This window comes from Bos taurus, chromosome 24 (genome assembly GCF_002263795.3).
Source record: "Bos taurus isolate L1 Dominette 01449 registration number 42190680 breed Hereford chromosome 24, ARS-UCD2.0, whole genome shotgun sequence".
NCBI classification, from domain to species: Eukaryota; Metazoa; Chordata; class Mammalia; order Artiodactyla; family Bovidae; genus Bos; species Bos taurus.
The window spans coordinates 50,393,839-50,411,185 of NC_037351.1; the positions used below are offsets into that span (position 1 = coordinate 50,393,839).

Sequence of the window (17,347 nt, forward strand, 5' to 3'; positions counted from 1 at the left end):
TAAAGCTGAAACTCCAATACTTTGGCCACCTCATGTGAAGAGTTGACTCATTGGAAAAGACCCTGATGCTGGGAGGGATTGGGGGCAGGAGGAGAAGGGGACGACAGAGGATGAGATGGCTGGATGGCATCACTGACTCAATGGACGTGAGTCTGAGTGAACTCCGGGAGTTGGTGATGGACAGGGAGGCCTGGCGTGCTGCAATTCATGGGGTCGCAAAGAGTTGGACACGACTGAGCGACTGAACTGAACTGAACTGAGTAGCTCAGACAGTAAAGCATCTGCCTGCAATGCAGGAGACCCAGGTTCAATCCTTGGTTCGGGAAGATTCCCTGGAGAAGGAAATGGCAACCCACTCCAGTCTTCTTGACTGGAGAATTCCATGAACAGAGGAGCCTGGCAGGCTATAGTCCATGGAATCGCAAAGAGTTGGACACAACTAAGCAACTAACACACACACACACACACACACACACACACAGCTATATTACACAATTCCATCTAATCTGATTTAGGTGATACGATGGTAATGTTGATGAAAATAATCAATAAACAATCTATGAGAAGAACGAAAAAGAACTTCATCTGAGCCAAGCCGAAGACTATAGCCCAGAGACAGATCTAGTGGAGGTGATGGAATTCCAGTTGAGCTATTCCAAATCCTGAAAGATGATGCTGTGAAAGTGCTGCACTCAATATGCCAGCAAATTTGGAAAACTCAGCAGTGGCCACAGGACTGGAAAAGGTCAGTTTTCATTCCAGTCCCAAAGAAAGGCAATGCCAAAGAATGCTCAAGCTACCGCACAATTGCACTCATCTCACACGCTAGTAAAGTAATGCTCAAAATTCTCCAAGCCAGGCTTCAGCAATATGTGAACCGTGAACTTCCAGATGTTCAAGCTGGTTTTAGAAAAGGCAGAGGAACCAGAGATCAAATTGCCAACATCTGCTGGATCATGGGAAAAGCAAGAGAGTTCCAGAAAAACATCTATTTCTGCTTTATTGACTATGCCAAAGTCTTTGACTGTGTGGATCACAATAAACTGTGGAAAATTCTGAAAGAGATGGGAATACCAGACCACCTGATCTGCCTCTTGAGAAATTTGTATGCAGGTCAGGAAGCAACAGTTAGAACTGGACATGGAACAACAGACTGGTTCCAAATAGGAAAAGGAGTTCGTCAAGGCTGTATATTGTCACCCTGCTTATTTAACTTATATGCAGAGTACATCATGAGAAACGCTGGGCTGGAAGAAACATAGACTGGAATCAACATTTCCGGGAGAAATATCAATAACCTCAGATATGCAGATGACACCACCCTTATAGCAGAAAGTGAAGAGGAACTCAAAAGCCTCTTGATGAAAGTGAAAGTGGAGAGTGAAAAAGTTGGCTTAAAGCTCAACATTCAGAAAACGAAGATCATGGCATCCGGTCCCACCACTTCATGGGAAATAGATGGGGAAACAGTGGAAACAGTGTCAGACTTTATTTTTCTGGGCTCCAAAATCACTACAGATGGTGACTGCAAGCCATGAAATTAAAAGACGCTTACTCCTTGGAAGGAAAGTTATGACCAACCTAGACAGCATATTCAAAAGCAGAGACATTACTTTGCCAACAAAGGTTCATCTAGTCAAGGCTATGGTTTTTCCTGTGGTCATGTATGGATGTGAGAGTTGGACTGTGAAGAAAGCTGAGCGCCGAAGAATTGATGCTTTTGAACTGTGGTGTTAGAGAAGACTCTTGAGAGTCCCTTGGACTGCAAGGAGATCCAACCAGTCCATTCTGGAGGAGATCAGCCCTGGGATTTCTTTGGAGGGAATGATGCTAAAGTTGAAACTCCAGTACTTTGGCCACCTCATGTGAAGAGTTGACTCATTGGAAAAGACTCTGATGCTGGGAGGGATTGGGGGCAGGAGGAGAAGGGGACGACAGAGGATGAGATGGCTGGATGGCATCACCAACTCGATGGACATGAGTCTGAGTGAACTCCGGGAGTTGGTGATGGACAGGGAGGCCTGGGGTGCTGTGATTCATGGGGTCGCAAAGAGTCGGACGCGACTGAGCGACTGATCTGATCTGATCTGATCTGAGTTGTGTTCTGCCAGACTACAGAATGGGGGAGGCTTATAAAAGGCAAAGCCCACAAAACTGATTAGTTGTTTGTCAACAATTAGGATTGGAGCTGGCAAAAATTTAGTTTGCTTATTCAGCGAGGATTGGTTGGGGTTCAAAATGGTGACATAGTTATGGGGGAGGCATTGAAACCATAAAGTTGCAGCTGCTAGCAGCCATTGTTTTGAGAAAAGCTGGTGGTGTCCTTGAGTCTGATTACAGCTCCAAAAACTCAGGTTCTCAGTAACGCAGGAACGTGTCTGAAACCACATCCACAATGGCCATCAGACTTTGTTTTGAATGCTTGAACCACAGTTATCCCATTTTGAGTATTCAAATGCATTGTTTTCTTTCATGGTTATAGTATATGTGCAATGCACGTTTAATAGGCCACAAAATAGGCTGTTCTAGGTAGCATAGGAGAAGGCAATGGCACCCCACTCCAGTACTCTTGCCTGGAAAATCCCATGGATGGAGGAGCCTGGTAGGCTGCAGTCCATGGGGTCGCTAGGAGTCGGACACGACTGAGCGACTTCACTTTCACTTTTCACTTTCATGCACTGGTGAAGGAAATGGCAACCCACTCCAGTGTTCTTGCCTGGAGAATCCCAGGGACAGGGGGGCCTGGTGGACTGCTGTCTATGGGGTTGCACAGAGTCGGACACGACTGAAGCGACTTAGCAGTAGCAGCAGTAGCAGGTAGCATAAGGTTTAAATTAAATCAAGTTTAAGACAAAATGACTTTTTCATACCTCAGTGTGAACATTTCTTCCATCAGTAACAAAAAGGAAATATTTTTTAAAGCTTTTCACTGTGTTTAGATTGATATGGAAGCACTTCTGTTTAAATTTATTATAAAAGTCTTCAGAAGGGAAGTCAAATGATAATTGCCATTGCAGAAACAAAGACTGCTGGGATTTTATATTTTGGAAAACCGAGAGAAGCAGGAAAAGAATTTTAAAATGTTCATTTTGAGTTAACATCTCAACATTTCAGTTTATGAGGTCATAAATGCAATTAATGAAATAAAAGAAGTAATCACTTCTTCTGAACTACTACAATGCTTTGAGCTTATTCTTTACATGTTGCCTTTAAATTTTTTATAAGGAAATGTTCAATTATACACAGAAGTAGAGGATATAGTATAATAAGCCCCCTTAAAGACAGGACTCAGTCTTAACAAATGGTGGCATTTTGCTAATCTTGTTTCAACTATCATCATTTTCCTCCCTAGAACAATGTAAAGGAAATTCATGACATCATGATTATGTCATTTCATCCATAAATACATACCTAACAACCAACTTCTCTTTGAATTCACCCATGTGAAAAAATGCTTTATCTCCATATTATAAGGTAGACTCCTTGAAGACAAGCAGTTTATCTTTTTCATTCCTGTTTCCCAATTAGCTCATCTCAGAAGAAACTTTTTAAATTTAATTAATTAATTTTATTTTTTGGCTGCACCAGGTCTTCACTGCTGCTCTCAGGCTTTCTCTAGTTGCATCGAGCAGGGCCTACTCTCTAGGTGCAGCGTGCAGGCTTCTCACTGCCGAGGCTTCTCTTGTTGCAGAGCATGGGCTCTAGAGCCTGCAGGCTTCAGTAAACTGAGATGCGCAGGTCTAGTTGCCTTGAGGCGTGTGGGATCTTCCTGGACCAGGGGTCAAACACATGTCCCCTGAACTGGCAGGTGGATTTCCAACCACTGGACCAACAAGGAAGTCCTCACCAGAAACTTTGATATACACACAAAATAAACTACACTCTGAGCATTGCTTAATGAACACACGGCCTCAGACAGTGGTTCTTAAACTTGAATATGTATCCAAATCAACAGAAGGACCTGGCAAAACACAGATTACTGGTCTCCAACCATGGAGTTTCAGCTTCAGTTGGGTCTAGGGTGGGGCTTGACTATCTGCATGTCTAACAAGTTCCCAGGTGATGATATGACCATCCAGAACCACGCTTTGAGAACTCTTTCATTAGAACAAAGAAGACGTCAATAGTCTAAACCTGCCCACTAATTATTCAAACATTAATCATATGTGAGGACTTAGGAGGAATACAGGGAGAAATGATTTTTATAAACCCCCACTTTCATGAAGCTTATATTGGATGAGAATTACTTTAAAAAGAAATACATGCACGAGAACTATTAAGAAACACAGGAGCTGAAGTCTCACATCGGAAGATTCTTATGTAATTGGTATAGTGACCGCAATGCATTGTTTTAAGCTCGAAGGTAATTCCAATGTGTATTTACATACTATTACACCAGGGTTTGGGCTTCCCCAGTGACTCAGCAGTAAAAAAAAAAACCCCACCTGCAATGCAGGAGATGCAGGTTTGATTCCTGGTCAGGAAGATCCCCAGGAAGAGGGCATGGCAACCTAGTATTCTTGCCTGGAGAATCCCATGGACAGAGGAGCCTGGCGAGGTACGGTCCATAGTGTCACAAAGAGTCGGACACGACTGAAGAGACTGAACACGCATGCACGCATGCACGCACACACACCAGGACTCACTGAAGAGATTAGAGTTTGAGTTATGAAAGAGATTTTAATAGTTTAAGTGGGGAGAGGCTTCCCATTTCCCAGGCTAGGGGTGGGGGTGCCATTAGTTCCAGATGCTCTTTCTGGTCTTTCCAAGACGGTGAACTGCACATAAAAATACTCAAAAGTATTCAGAGTGTACACAGCATAATTTGTTTCTCTCTTCCACTTATTAGTGGTACCCTTGGGCAAGTCAACCTGTAACTCCTTTTGTAAAATGGGGATAATAATTATACCTATATCATAGTGTTAAGACAATTAAGTCATTTTAATATATACACAGGGAGACTCAGAGCCATGCTTAGCAGATAATAAGTGTTCATTGCATAATTATTTATTGAGCATCATCTACATGACTGGCAGAGAGACTGAGTGAGAATGCTTCACTTGTATCTGTATTCCTTTAACTTTACAAAGCCCTTGCTTATTTTTCATCACATTTCCTCCTTTCAAGGGCCTTTGATACAGGATGGGGGAGTTTAATTTGGTTCACCTGACAGGAAAAAGATGTTGGGTGATTTTTCAAGAGTGTGATAGATAGAATCATGTATTCAAACCTCCCAAAGAGTACTCTTTCTTTTGCTATAAATAAGCAAACAAAAACAAAAAAATTGAACTGAGGAATTTGTTCAACTCCTTTGCAGATATACCTTCCTATATACACATACATGTTCACAGGGATCTTGACCATCTTCTATCATTCCCAGATGATCTATAAATGGGATGTCTAATCTATCGATAATCTATATTCTACTTGGAGTTGTATTTCTCATTCAGCTGTATTTCCAGTCAAGGACTGTCAGCTCCTAACTCCATTTTCTGAAGAGAATTCTACATTTCAGAGAGGTCCTTTCATTCTCTCAAGGAAATTCACAAAGTGGAAAATGTAAAACAAGTTTGAGTAAGAAAGTCCTCTTCTGCAACATACCCATGCATACCGAAAGTTAATATAGCAACTAACATGTTCCTTTCATGTCACAGGTACTTGGAGATAGGTTACATAATGAAAGCATAGGAAAAAAGACAGATATAAGGAAAACATGAGTAATCATTAACAGAGACATAAAATCTAAAACCTTCCAAACTTTCTCTGATGGTTTCTATTAGCAAGGACCACTCCAAAAGACACAACTCCTGTAATACAGTGGTTGTTATTCTGTAATACACTGTAATACAGTGGTTGTTATTCTGCAACCAGTGAGGAATTTTCTGTATGATTGCAAACAAATATGTGGAAACTCATTCCAACACTTTAAACACAATTCTCTTAAGCTTTGAAAAACACTGTACTCTTTTGAATTTACCTTTTTAGCCTCTATCCAAAATTCTTGCTTGAATTGAGCTATTTCATCTGTAAGTGATGCTATTTTGATACAGTAATAATTAAAGTGAGACACCAAGATGTCTCAGTTCAAAGTTAAAAGGCTAAGTGCGATCACATACCACATCCCTAGGTCTCCAGAAATAATTTAAGCATACAAACAAATTTCAAGTATAGAATTATTTTTGAATGAATTTAAAGGGCCAGTATCTAATATAGTAGGTTAGTGGCACACAAAATCAAAGCAGTAATATTATCATTATTAATACAGTAATAAAATTTTAATATTAATATAGTAGTAAGTATTAATACAGTAGTAAAATAGCAACTTTAGATCTGGCATCCTTAATTTGACCTAATGGGAATTATGAGCTATCCTAAAGAAACAAGTATAAAATTAAAATAATATGACAAGATTTCTGTGCATTTTAACAGTAACTGTTAGATGTCATTGTTAGTCCAAACAACAGAAAACCTTATTTGAGGTGATTTATTCAAGCAGAGGTTTATTTCACAGAATAAGAAATATGGAATAAGAATCAAGGTGGACTGTGGCTCAGTAATACTATTGGGGATCCAGGTGCTTTGATCCTGCCAATATACTTATAGGCCTTCATCTTCTTGCTTTTCATCCTATGGGCCAATAATGGGTGCCAGGACTTCAAGCATTTCTGGTAAGAAGTGGGATGTGAAACAAAAGGTACATGCCAATTGAGTCTTTCTTAAAAAGCCTTTCCTTCTTTTAAAAACGCCTTTTCCAAAGTTCCATCTAACAGCTTCCATATATGTGGAAGACTCCAACAGGGTCCTCTTAGACCAGCACTGTCCCACTGAAATATAACGTAAGCCACAAACTGGAGTTGTACATGCAATTTTAAATTTTATGATAGCCATGTTAAAGAAGTGAAAAGAAAGAGATGACATTAATTTAAATAATATATTTCACTTAACCCAAAATATCGAGATATTATTTTGACATGTGATCAATATTTTTAAAATTGACATATTTCACCTTTTTTTTTTGCACTGTTCTGGAACTCAGTGAGTATCTTAATTTAGAGTTGCCATATTTCAAATGCTCAATAGCCATGTATCACTGTACTGGGAGGAAGCCTCAAACCATTCCCCAAAGTGACTAAGAAGTGAATTGGGATGGACCAGCAAAACAGCACCGTCTGCCTCTTTGACATGAACAGATACTTCATTTACTAAGGAATGAGCTGATCTCAGTTTAACCGAAAGAAATCCCATCCATGATAAGCTCTCTGCAACCCTTCAAGTTGGGATGATTCTACTGTAGGACGGACTGTCTTTCAAAGACAAAATAATTTTACCTCTACTAATGAAGCATTTATAATGACACATAATTTTTAAATTTTCTGTTTTCAGCTTGAAGCATCTTGACAGTTTCTGGCAAGCAGGGTTGAGGTCATGCGTATTTTTAAAATACTTTTATTTATTTATTTTTGGCTGTGCTGGATCTTCCTTGCTGTGTGCAGGCTTTCTCTAGTTGCAGAGCAGGAGCTACTCTGTTGCAGTGCACAGGCTTCTCACTGTGGTAGCTCCTCTTGTGGAACACAGGCCCTAAGCACTGGGGCTTTAGAAATTGCAGCAGGCAGGCTGAGTAGTTGTGGTCTGCAGGCTCTAGGGAATGGGCTCAGTAGCTGTGGCACACAGGCTTCGTTGCTCCAAGGCATGGGAAATCTTCCCAGAGCAGGGACAGAACCCGTGTTTCCTGCATTGGCAGGTGGGTTCTTACCCACTGCACCAGCCAGGGAAATCCCATGTTTTTTCTAGTCTCTCTGTTCCATTGGTGGTTACTATAGCAGCCATAGTCACCATTTATCCTGTAACTACTAGGAAATGGCAACCCACTCCAATATTCTTGTCTGGAGAATCCCATGGACAGACAAGCCTGGCGGGCTACAGTCCAGGGGGTTGCAAAGAGTCAGACATGACTGAGCCGCTAAGCACAGTTTCCCCAACATGCCCCACCCTTGGATGCTCAGACAGGCACGGCTGCTCCAAATTTTACAGGATCGTCAGAGTTTAGGAGGCTAGAATTTACTTTTCTCTACTTCTGCTCAATCTTCTCTATCCTACATTTCCATCACTTCATGTTCTCATTCCATTTGCTTTGCCTCTTCTTCACCCTTTACATCTTTAAAATTCTATTACTATACTTTAAAAGCACACAAACTCCATTACAGCAAAGCATTTTCGGTGGCCACATTTTCTGAAATAAGGATGAAGAACTATCCTCCAATATCATAACCATGGGTGAATTATACATATATTAAGGTAGGGTCGCACTACTTTCACCATGTCCATTTAGGGTGCCAGTGCTTTTTTCTGAGAGAGAATATTCGAATATCTACTTATGGGGATGGTGATGACAGTAAATTCCCTGCGGGTCAAAAGTTGTGTCAGCCCATGGTTGATTCATGTGAATGTATGGCAAAACCCATTACAATATTGTAAAGTAATTAGCCTCCAATTAAAATAAATTAATTAATTTACAAGAAAAAAAAAAAAAAGCTGTGTCAGTAACCATGGAGAGCAGCAAAGAATTTGGCAGAAGAGCAACTCGAAGGCAGACAAAAATTGCTCAAAAACATCAAGTTGTTCCTCAAGGGCAGAGGCTTCACATTTCCCAGGCCCGCTTTCTTCTGCGTCTCCATTCTCCTGGTTGGCATCCTGGTCTTCGAATCTCTGCTTTCCTCTCCCTGCCTCCACAGGCAGTCCAGGAGCGGCCCACACGCCCAGCCTTCGTCGCTTCCCGCGTTCGGGTCCTGGTACCCGCCGACAGGTCCCACCCCGCCCCATCCCCGGCCTCGCCCGCGCCTGCGCAGAGCCTCTTCTCGCGCGAACGCGCGGCCATCTCCCCCGACCTACCCCACCGCCCGTCGCCAGGATGGGAGGTCTGCGGTTAGCCAGCCCCAGCTCTTTCCGTGGGGCGGCAGCTGTCCTCTGCGTGTCCGGACTCCTCCCACCCTACACGCCTGCGGGCTCACTCCTGGCGATCGGGCCCATAAGGGCACCTGCCAGGCCCCCAAACAGTTACCTCAGGCTACCGGGCAGAGGAAGGTCCTTGGAGGCTGGGACCCGGGCGCCGGCGGCGAAGCCCCTCCCCTTAGGGCTGGCTTCCTGCCTCCGCATTGGCCCGCGCGCCCGTCAGTCTCACCCCCTTCGTGGGGCCGCCGCGGCGGTTCTCCCCGGTCAGTCTCCTCGCTGTGCGGGTGTACTGGCTGCCTCGGCTCGAGTCCAGCAGAGCCGGCTGGTCGGAGCCTGAGCTGGCGCCGGCTCCCTCCGGGAAACCTCGGGAAGGGGAGGGCCGCACTCGGCCCGAGCTGAGCATCGTCCGGGTGGCCTGCGGGGCCGCGGCCTCTCCGCCGGCAGCACCACCTGTCGCGGGGCAAGAAGCGGGGTAAGGGTTTCGCGCGGCGCGCGGCCGCGGGCCCCCGGGGCCGGGAGTTCCGGGATGCGAGCGGGCGCCGGCCTTCTCACCCCGGTGGGCGGAGCCGCGCGTTCGGCCCGCGAGGACCCGCTGGGCGGATGGGAGACCCGGGTGGAGGGAAAGGAGCTCGCCGAGCCCGGGCTGAGAGCTCGGGGAGCGGTCGGGGAGCGGCTACACCCTCTCTGACCGTGGACACCTCTTCCCTTGCGCACGGTTTAGGAACGCGACTTAACCGAGCGAGATTCGCTGGTCCAGGGCGCCCCGCTTCCCGACCCGGAGAAAGGCCCGGTGGCCTCCGTAGCGCGAGCATCTTTTCTACCTTATATTCCTGCTCCCCTTAAAGACCGATTTTGTGGCTCTGTATCCCTTTGTCAAATAGTTCTCATTTTCTGCAGGGATGGATTAATGGCAGGAGTTAGACACTGTGTGTGTGTGTGTGTGTGTGTGTGTGTGTGTTTGGATCGTTTCCTCGCTTTAAAGGAAGTTTGTCGCAGGCTAGAAAGTTCCAAGATTGGAACGATTCTGACCATGTGAAACGACATCTGTGGACTAGCATTGGCAGGTGTTTCTTTGACGCAGGTGATATCCATTTTTGCCTGTGTGATGTTACACAGTGAGGTCCTGGATTTGACTTTCTTGGTCCGGAGATAATTCTAGAAAATTTACTTTGCCATTTGGTGGGAAGAAGCTTAATCCAAACAACGAATCTCAACAGAAGTGCTTCCTTACAGAACACTTTCTCTCGTATCTGTTTATCTTCTTAATGTTTATGGCAATCACTTCAAAACAAAGCAGTTGATAGCACTGTAATTTGTTTTAGTGTTGCAATCGATAACAATGGAAGCACGGATTAATGTGGCACTCCACTCCAGTACTCTTGCCTGGAAAATCCCATGGACGGAGGAGCCTGGTGGGCTGCAGTCCATGGGGTCGCTGAGAGTCGGACACGACTGAGCGACTTCACTTTCACTTTTCACTTTCCTGCATTGGAGAAGGAAACGGCAACCCACTCCAGTGTTCTTGCCTGGAGAATCCCAGGGACGGAGGAGCCTGGTGGGCTGCCGTCTATGGGGTCACACAGAGTCGGACACGACTGGAGCGACTTAGCAGCCCCAGCAGCAGAGGCCGGAGCGCTGTTTCCTGCAAGAATTATCTCAAAATAATGCCCTGAGATTGTTATTCTTTATTATCTCCGGTTTAGAAAGAGAAGGGAAGCTGGTGGCCTAGTGGTAAAGAAGCTACATGCCGATGCAGGACCGCAGGAGACACAGGTGCCATCTCTGGGTCCAGAAGATTCCCTGGAGTAGGAAATGGTAACCCAGTCCAGTATTCCTTCTTGGAGAATCCCATGGACAGAGGAGTCTGGTGGACTCCTGTCCATGGGGTCACAAAGAGTCTGACGCGACTGAACATGCATGCATTACAAAGGAGGATTAGGAAGGTTAAGTAACTTGCCCAAGATCCCAGGTTTTAAGTGGCAAAGCCTGGATTCAGATTCAGGTAGTCTAACTTAATAGCTTCAACCTCCTCTTAACCTTGTATGCTCCTTAAACATTGTTCATGTTGTAAAGCTAATTGCAGTGTAGTGCTCCTAAGTTTTGATCTTTAGTTGCCAAGCTTTCTGGATATTAAAGAAGAAACAGCCGTTTCCTTACCCCTCCCATATACACACATATTGTAGTAGTTACACAAATGCTAGGTAAATATATATTGTGTAACTACGGTAACAGTTAAGTTACATGTTACATTACGTGGTTTGCAGAAGTAAAGGGAAAATAGTTTAGCAATTTTCTTCTAGTGGTGGACCTTTAAATAGTCAACTTTGAGCACCGCTTTGTAACCTGTATCTGATTCTTTTATGGTAGCAATAAAGACTTGAAAGTTAAGCATAGAGGGAAGAAATGCTGATATAGCTTTACCATATGTTAGAGAAAATGTTGGGCTATGCTTTTGTAGAAGTTTTGCATTTTCTTGAGAACTAAAACTTCCTCAATGGTAGTAGTTTAGTTGATAAGTCGTATTTGACTCTTGCAACCCTATGGATTGTAGCCTGCCAGGCTCCTTGGTCCTTGGGATTTCCCAAGCAAGAATACTGGAGTGGGTTGCCATTTCCTTCTCCAGGAGATCTTCCCAACCCACGGATTGAACACTGGTCTCCTACATTGCAGGTGTATTCTCTACCACCTGAGCCACCAAGGAAGCCCAATAGTTATTCTTGCTCAATGCCGCTGCTGCTACCGCTGCTGCTAAGTCGCTTCAGTTGTGTCCGACTCTGCCTACTCTGCAGCCTACCAGGCTCCTCCGCCCATGGGATTTTCCAGGCAAGAGTACTAGAGTGGGTTGCCATTGCCTTCTCCGATTCTTGCTCAATAGTACTCCTAAAAGAGAATTGCTTACAGGTTTCACTTTTATAAGGTGTTTATGTATAATGTTTTTGTCTTTCAATATATTTGTTATGAAAACACTTTAAAATTCATAAAAGAAATACCCATTTACCACTTGAGAGTATCTTTTGTAAATTAACTCTTACTATGAAGCTGTTTGTGCATAAATTGTATTTAATTTCATATAAAAAGTAAGCTATTTTAAACTGCATTACATTTTATATTAAAGTAAAATTATAATCTGTTTTGGTGAATTTCAGGCCAACTCAACAACCATATTTTAAAACATAAATAACACTAAAATGTGTAGTTGTTTACTAAGGATCAATATTGGAGAAAATTCATACTAAATATCAAAGTTACTCCACATATGATTTAATGAAATGGTAATCATTTTATTAAAAGCTAACTAATTGAAAGTAACCATTTTAATTATTATACCTGCCTATTACACCTGCCCTGATCAATATATACAAATTTTTAAAGTTATGAAGAATATATTGATTATATTGTTTAGGATAACATTTGATATTTGCCTGGATCTGTATGCCATCCAAATTCTCATTCTTGACCTAATGATTTCAAATCATTTAAATAAATGTTAGCCATGATTATCCTCATAGCCTCATGTTTTTAAAGTTATATAGGGGTTCTTTTTTTAGACAAATTTTTATTGAAATATTGTTAATATACAAACTTTGTAGGCTCTTAAAATGATTTCACTTTGGAAGATGATTCAGAAACAGCCTTTTAGAAGGCACCTTCTGACCTCCTTAGTTTATTACTACTGATAACAATAATACTTAAATAAATAACATAGAGCACTTAGAGGGCACTGTGATAAGCATCTTACATGGATTATGTGATTTTAATCTTAAAATGGCCCTATTTAATAGTTCCTGTTGTTTATCATCCCTGTTTGACTGCTACTCGAGGAGATTGAGACTTAACTGTGACCTAGTCAGGATCATGGAGCTAGTAGTGTCTTAGGGGCAAAGCTAGAATTTAAGTCCCGTGATTTGATCATAGAGCTTACTTTCGACCACTCTGCCGGATTGCCTGGATGTGGATCTTATTGAATGAACCAAGTGAAGTAGTCAAGCTCTTTGTGATGATGATAAAGCTTTAAGGGGTTGATGCTACCGCTGCTGTTTAGTCGCTCAGTTGTAGCTGACTCTTTGCAACCCCACGGACTGTAGCCTGCCAGGCTCCTCTGTCCATGGAGTTCTCCAGGCAAGAATACTGGAGTGGGTTGCCATTCCCTTCTCCAGGGGATCTTCTGACCCAGGGATTGAACTTGGGTCTCCTGCACTGCAGTCAGATTCTTTACAGTCTGAGCCACCTGGGAAGCCTTGAGGACTTGATACTATATTTAAATATCATCATAACTGCACACAGCTGCTTAATAGGTTCCCTTCCCTTCCCTATTTTGTTGATGAGAAAAGTGAGACCTTCAAGTTAGGGGTTCCCAGACTTTTGGACTTCATCAGCAAGTTTAAAAAAAATAAAGTGTGTGTGTAGGTGGGCAATTGGGATCAGATGTAAGGTCCCCAACTTTTAGTTCCATCGACGTTATGGACCTTTTTTAGAACTACTACAATCTACCATCCCCATCCTTTAAAAAAAAGTTTGTTTTTTATTTTTAACCACCAAAAAGGGAGGAAGATGATAATTATGACGTGGAAACAGACAATAAATTTAGTGTCATGAAAAACTATATTGTCCTAGTTTTTCTCATTTGGTTATAGGTCAGTGAAAAATGTGTTCCAGACTGATGCCAATTCAGAGACCATTTGGGAATGCTTGGGTGACACAATGATTCCAGACTGGTAATTAGCTGAGTCCAGATTCAGACTGAATGCCGAGCTTATGCTCATTGCACCTGGTCATAAACAGGAGAGAGGGTATGCTCAATTGTGTCCACCTCTTTGCGACCGTGTGGGCTGTACCCGCCCAGTCTCCTCTGTCCATGAAATTTTCCCGGCAAGAATACTGGAGCAGGTTGCCATTTCCTACTTAAGGGGATCTTCCTGACCCGGGGTCTCCAGCCTTGTCAAGTGAATTTTTGACCACTGCACCATGACTTCTCTCCAATTGACGTCTCCATTTCATTGAACTTCTGCTTTCTACCCCTAGCTAGGCAGCTGGGGAGAGGAATCTTCAGCAGTCAGTGACCTAGCAGTTTCAGTCCCAGTTGGGTTTAGAAATACCACCCAGAGTGTGAACTCACTGCCCACCCGCCCCTCCCTGCAAGGCAAGGTGAATGACACACCAGAGGAAGAAACCACAGGCATACCTCAACATCCAGGAAACTCGAGTAGTAAGCAGCTTCATTTTCCATATTTATTCAAAATGGGAAGCCCCACCTTCTTTTGTTTCCTGTTTTTACTTAACTCATTTTTACAGTTCTTTCATCCTGTCTTATAATATGAGGAGTTCAGGTGTGCGTTTTCCCCCTTTTATCTTGTTGCCTCCAGCTGGTATTAAGCCTACTGTCTGTCTCTCTGTCTCCTTAGTCCTTGGTTCTATTTTTGGCAGAAATGGGATTTTCTCCTTAAATTGTTTTTTGACTGATGCCTACTTGTTTTAAAGACATTATTAAAGTTACTTTTATTTTTTTATTTTACTCTATCACTTAGTAATAAAGTAATAATTTGAGTGCTATGACACCACTTCTATAAGTCTTTAATATTTTTCTGCATCTGTTCTCTCGTTTGATCATTACAATTATCTATGAGGTAGATTTGACAGGTAGTCTTTATTTTACAGAATAAATTCAGTATTTGATGGAAGCAAATTTATAGCCAGGAACTGAAGATAGAAGATTTTATGTCAGAATGTTGATCTTAAGTACTGAAAGGAAAAACTTGTTTCTTCCTACTCGCAGGCTCAGTTCTTTTGGCCACCAAGTGTGTTTTTTCCCCACACCTAGTTCTCCCCTTCTAGGCAGACACTGCCTGGGTGTGCTTCAGCTGAATTCTAACACTCTCTACCTGGAGATAGCTTCCAAGCCCACAAGTTAAGGACTCACTTCAGAAAGACTGCCCTCACTTCAGATGCCAATCAAAAGTCCCAGGTTTTGACCCATGCTTCTGACCAACTGGTTGTAGATCAGGGCTTCCCACACCGCCCTCCTCAGGTTAGATAGTTTGCTCTTCTGGCTCACAGAACTCAGAGAGACACTTATTTGCAATTACTGGTGTATTATAAAGGGATACATCACAGGAACAAATGGATGGAAAAGATACATAGGTCTGGGTATTGGGGCTGGATGCAGGAGGGCATGGCACTTCTTTATCCTCTGGGCTTGTCAACCCCGGACACCTAGATGAGTTCACCAACCTGAAAGCTCATCACCTCTCCTTGTTCAAAAGTCTTTATGGATCTTCATCTGTATTGGTCCCACCCCTTTTCCCTAGGGACCTGGAGTGGTACTGCAAAGTTTCCACTCTAATAATTACTTGATCTTTCTGATGATCAGCTCTGTTGTGAGGTTATGCAGTGGGCTCATCCTAAGTGAGTTCAGTGAGTTCAGTAGCATAAACTCAGGTATGGTCAAAAGGGTCTCCCTATGAATAGCAAAAGATACTTCTGTCACTCAAAATTTCAGTGGCTTTTAGGAGCTCTGTGCCAAGAACTGGGGACCAAGACCAAATATATTTTATTATACTTGTGGTATGACAAAATGTTGCTTTTTTTTTTTCAGATAGTCTTTGATTTTAAATTAAAAAGTTTTTCAAACTCTTTTTTAGATTTGCCTACGTCACCACTAGACTACAATACTAATCCAGTCTTTTGGTACCAAAGTTTTAATTGTGATAAATAATGCTTTCTCTCCTGGAAGACCCATTGAAACATGATCAGCACTACAGTTTCAATTTCTGTCTTTTCAAAATTTATTTTGAAATACTTTGAAAGACTTGGTTGTATACATTATATTTCATTATACTTCATTAATTCTTCACTGTGTATTTTTAGAACAGGGATACCTGTAAATATGGTTATCGAACTCAGAAAGTTTTAAAGTATACAATACTTATAGTAGATTTTCCAGTTATGCCAGTTATCCCCAATCATGTCTTTGATAGCATTTTTTGGGATCAGATTTTGCATTTAGGTGTCTTGTCTTTTTAGTCTTCTTTGAATTGCAGTTGTTACTTAGTGTTTTTCATGACATGAACATTTTTGAAGAAAACTCGTCTGTTATTTTATGGTATGTCTCTCGTGATTTTTTAAATTACTGTTATTGAAATATATTTAACATAAAACACTGTGAAAGTTTAAGAGGTACAACATATTAATCTGATACATTTATATATTGTAATTATTGCCATTGTACTGATAATTAGCACCTCTGCATGTTATATAATTCTAATTTATCTTCAGTTATTGGAATAATTAAGCTCTAGACTCCTTGCGAGTTTGATTGTAATACAGTATTGTCGCCTGTGTTCACCAGGCATTAGATCTCTTGGACTTCTCTCTTACGACTCTTGTTGGAAGAGTCTGATGTTTGTACCTTTAAACAACATCTGTCCTGTCCCTTACCCTTATTCCCATCTCTCATGATTCTTGATCATTTAGATTGCTTGATTCTGTAGCCATATTTAGATACCACATTTATATAAAATATCCAGAATAGGCAAACTCAACACAGAAGGCAGATTGGTGGTTGCAGGCACTGGGGTAGTGGGGTACACCGCTTAATGGGTGTGGTGTTTCCTTCTGGGATGATAAAAATGTTTAGGAACTAGATAGAGGTGGTTGTGCAACATTATGGATTTTCTAAATCCCTCTGAATTGTTCATTTTATGTTATGTGAATTTCTGTTCCATAAAAATTAACTTAAAATCCTAATGTAGATGATTTTGCTGCACCCCCATATACAGCCTGGATTTCTCCTCAAGTAGAAATTCCATTAAAAGCTGTTGCGTGGAGGTTTCCCTGGTGGCTGGCTCAGTGAGAATCTGCCTGCCAATGCAAGAGACACAGGTCTGATCCCTGGTCTTGGAAGATCCCACATGCCGCAGGGCAGCTCAGCCCATGTGCCACAACTATTGAGCCTGTGCTATAGAGCCCAGGAGCCGAAAGTGCTGAAGCTCGAACCCTCTAGAGCCTGTGCTTTGCAACAGGAGAAACCGCCGCAGAGAGAAGGAAGCCTGTGCATTGCAACAGGAAGGTAGCCCCTGCCCACCGTAACCAGAGAAAAGTCTGCGCAGCAATGAAAACCAGCACAGCCAAATAAATAAAATCATGTTAAAAAGCTGTTGTATGATAATTACGATGGTTTGTGATGATTAAAGACATGAGCATTGTAAATTGATTTTTAGTGGAAGAATTGATACACAGAAGAATCCATTATATATTCTCATCAGTAAATATTTAAGATTTAATATGTAGTTTTCCATTTTGAAAAATTCCCATAATGTTTGTGATGAATGTGAAAGGACAAAAACATGTTTTCTAGCCAATTTGCATGATTTTAAAATAGTAATAGGTTTTCTACAAACAA

The 17,347-nt window shown here is 42.2% G+C and overlaps 2 protein-coding genes across 6 annotated transcripts in view; one reads left to right on the forward strand and one right to left on the reverse strand.

Annotated features, from left to right (window-relative positions):
- The window catches only part of MRO (maestro), an 84,290-nt gene extending 75,142 nt beyond the window's left edge, over nucleotides 1-9,148 (reverse strand). The window contains exon 1 of the mRNA XM_005224179.5: nucleotides 9,059-9,148. The gene's annotated coding sequence lies outside the window, so the exon portion shown is untranslated. The remainder of the gene's footprint in view (nucleotides 1-9,058) is intronic.
- An 18-nt stretch (nucleotides 9,149-9,166) lies between these two features.
- ME2 (malic enzyme 2) overlaps nucleotides 9,167-17,347 on the forward strand; it is a 58,028-nt gene continuing 49,847 nt past the window's right edge. For 2 of the 5 annotated variants that reach the window (XM_024984204.2, XM_024984206.2), the window contains exons 1-2: nucleotides 9,212-9,421; nucleotides 11,620-11,772. In XM_024984204.2, the coding sequence (XP_024839972.1) occupies nucleotides 11,674-11,772 (99 nt within the window). In that variant the 5' untranslated portion in view covers nucleotides 9,212-9,421; nucleotides 11,620-11,673. 5 annotated transcript variants of the gene reach the window in all.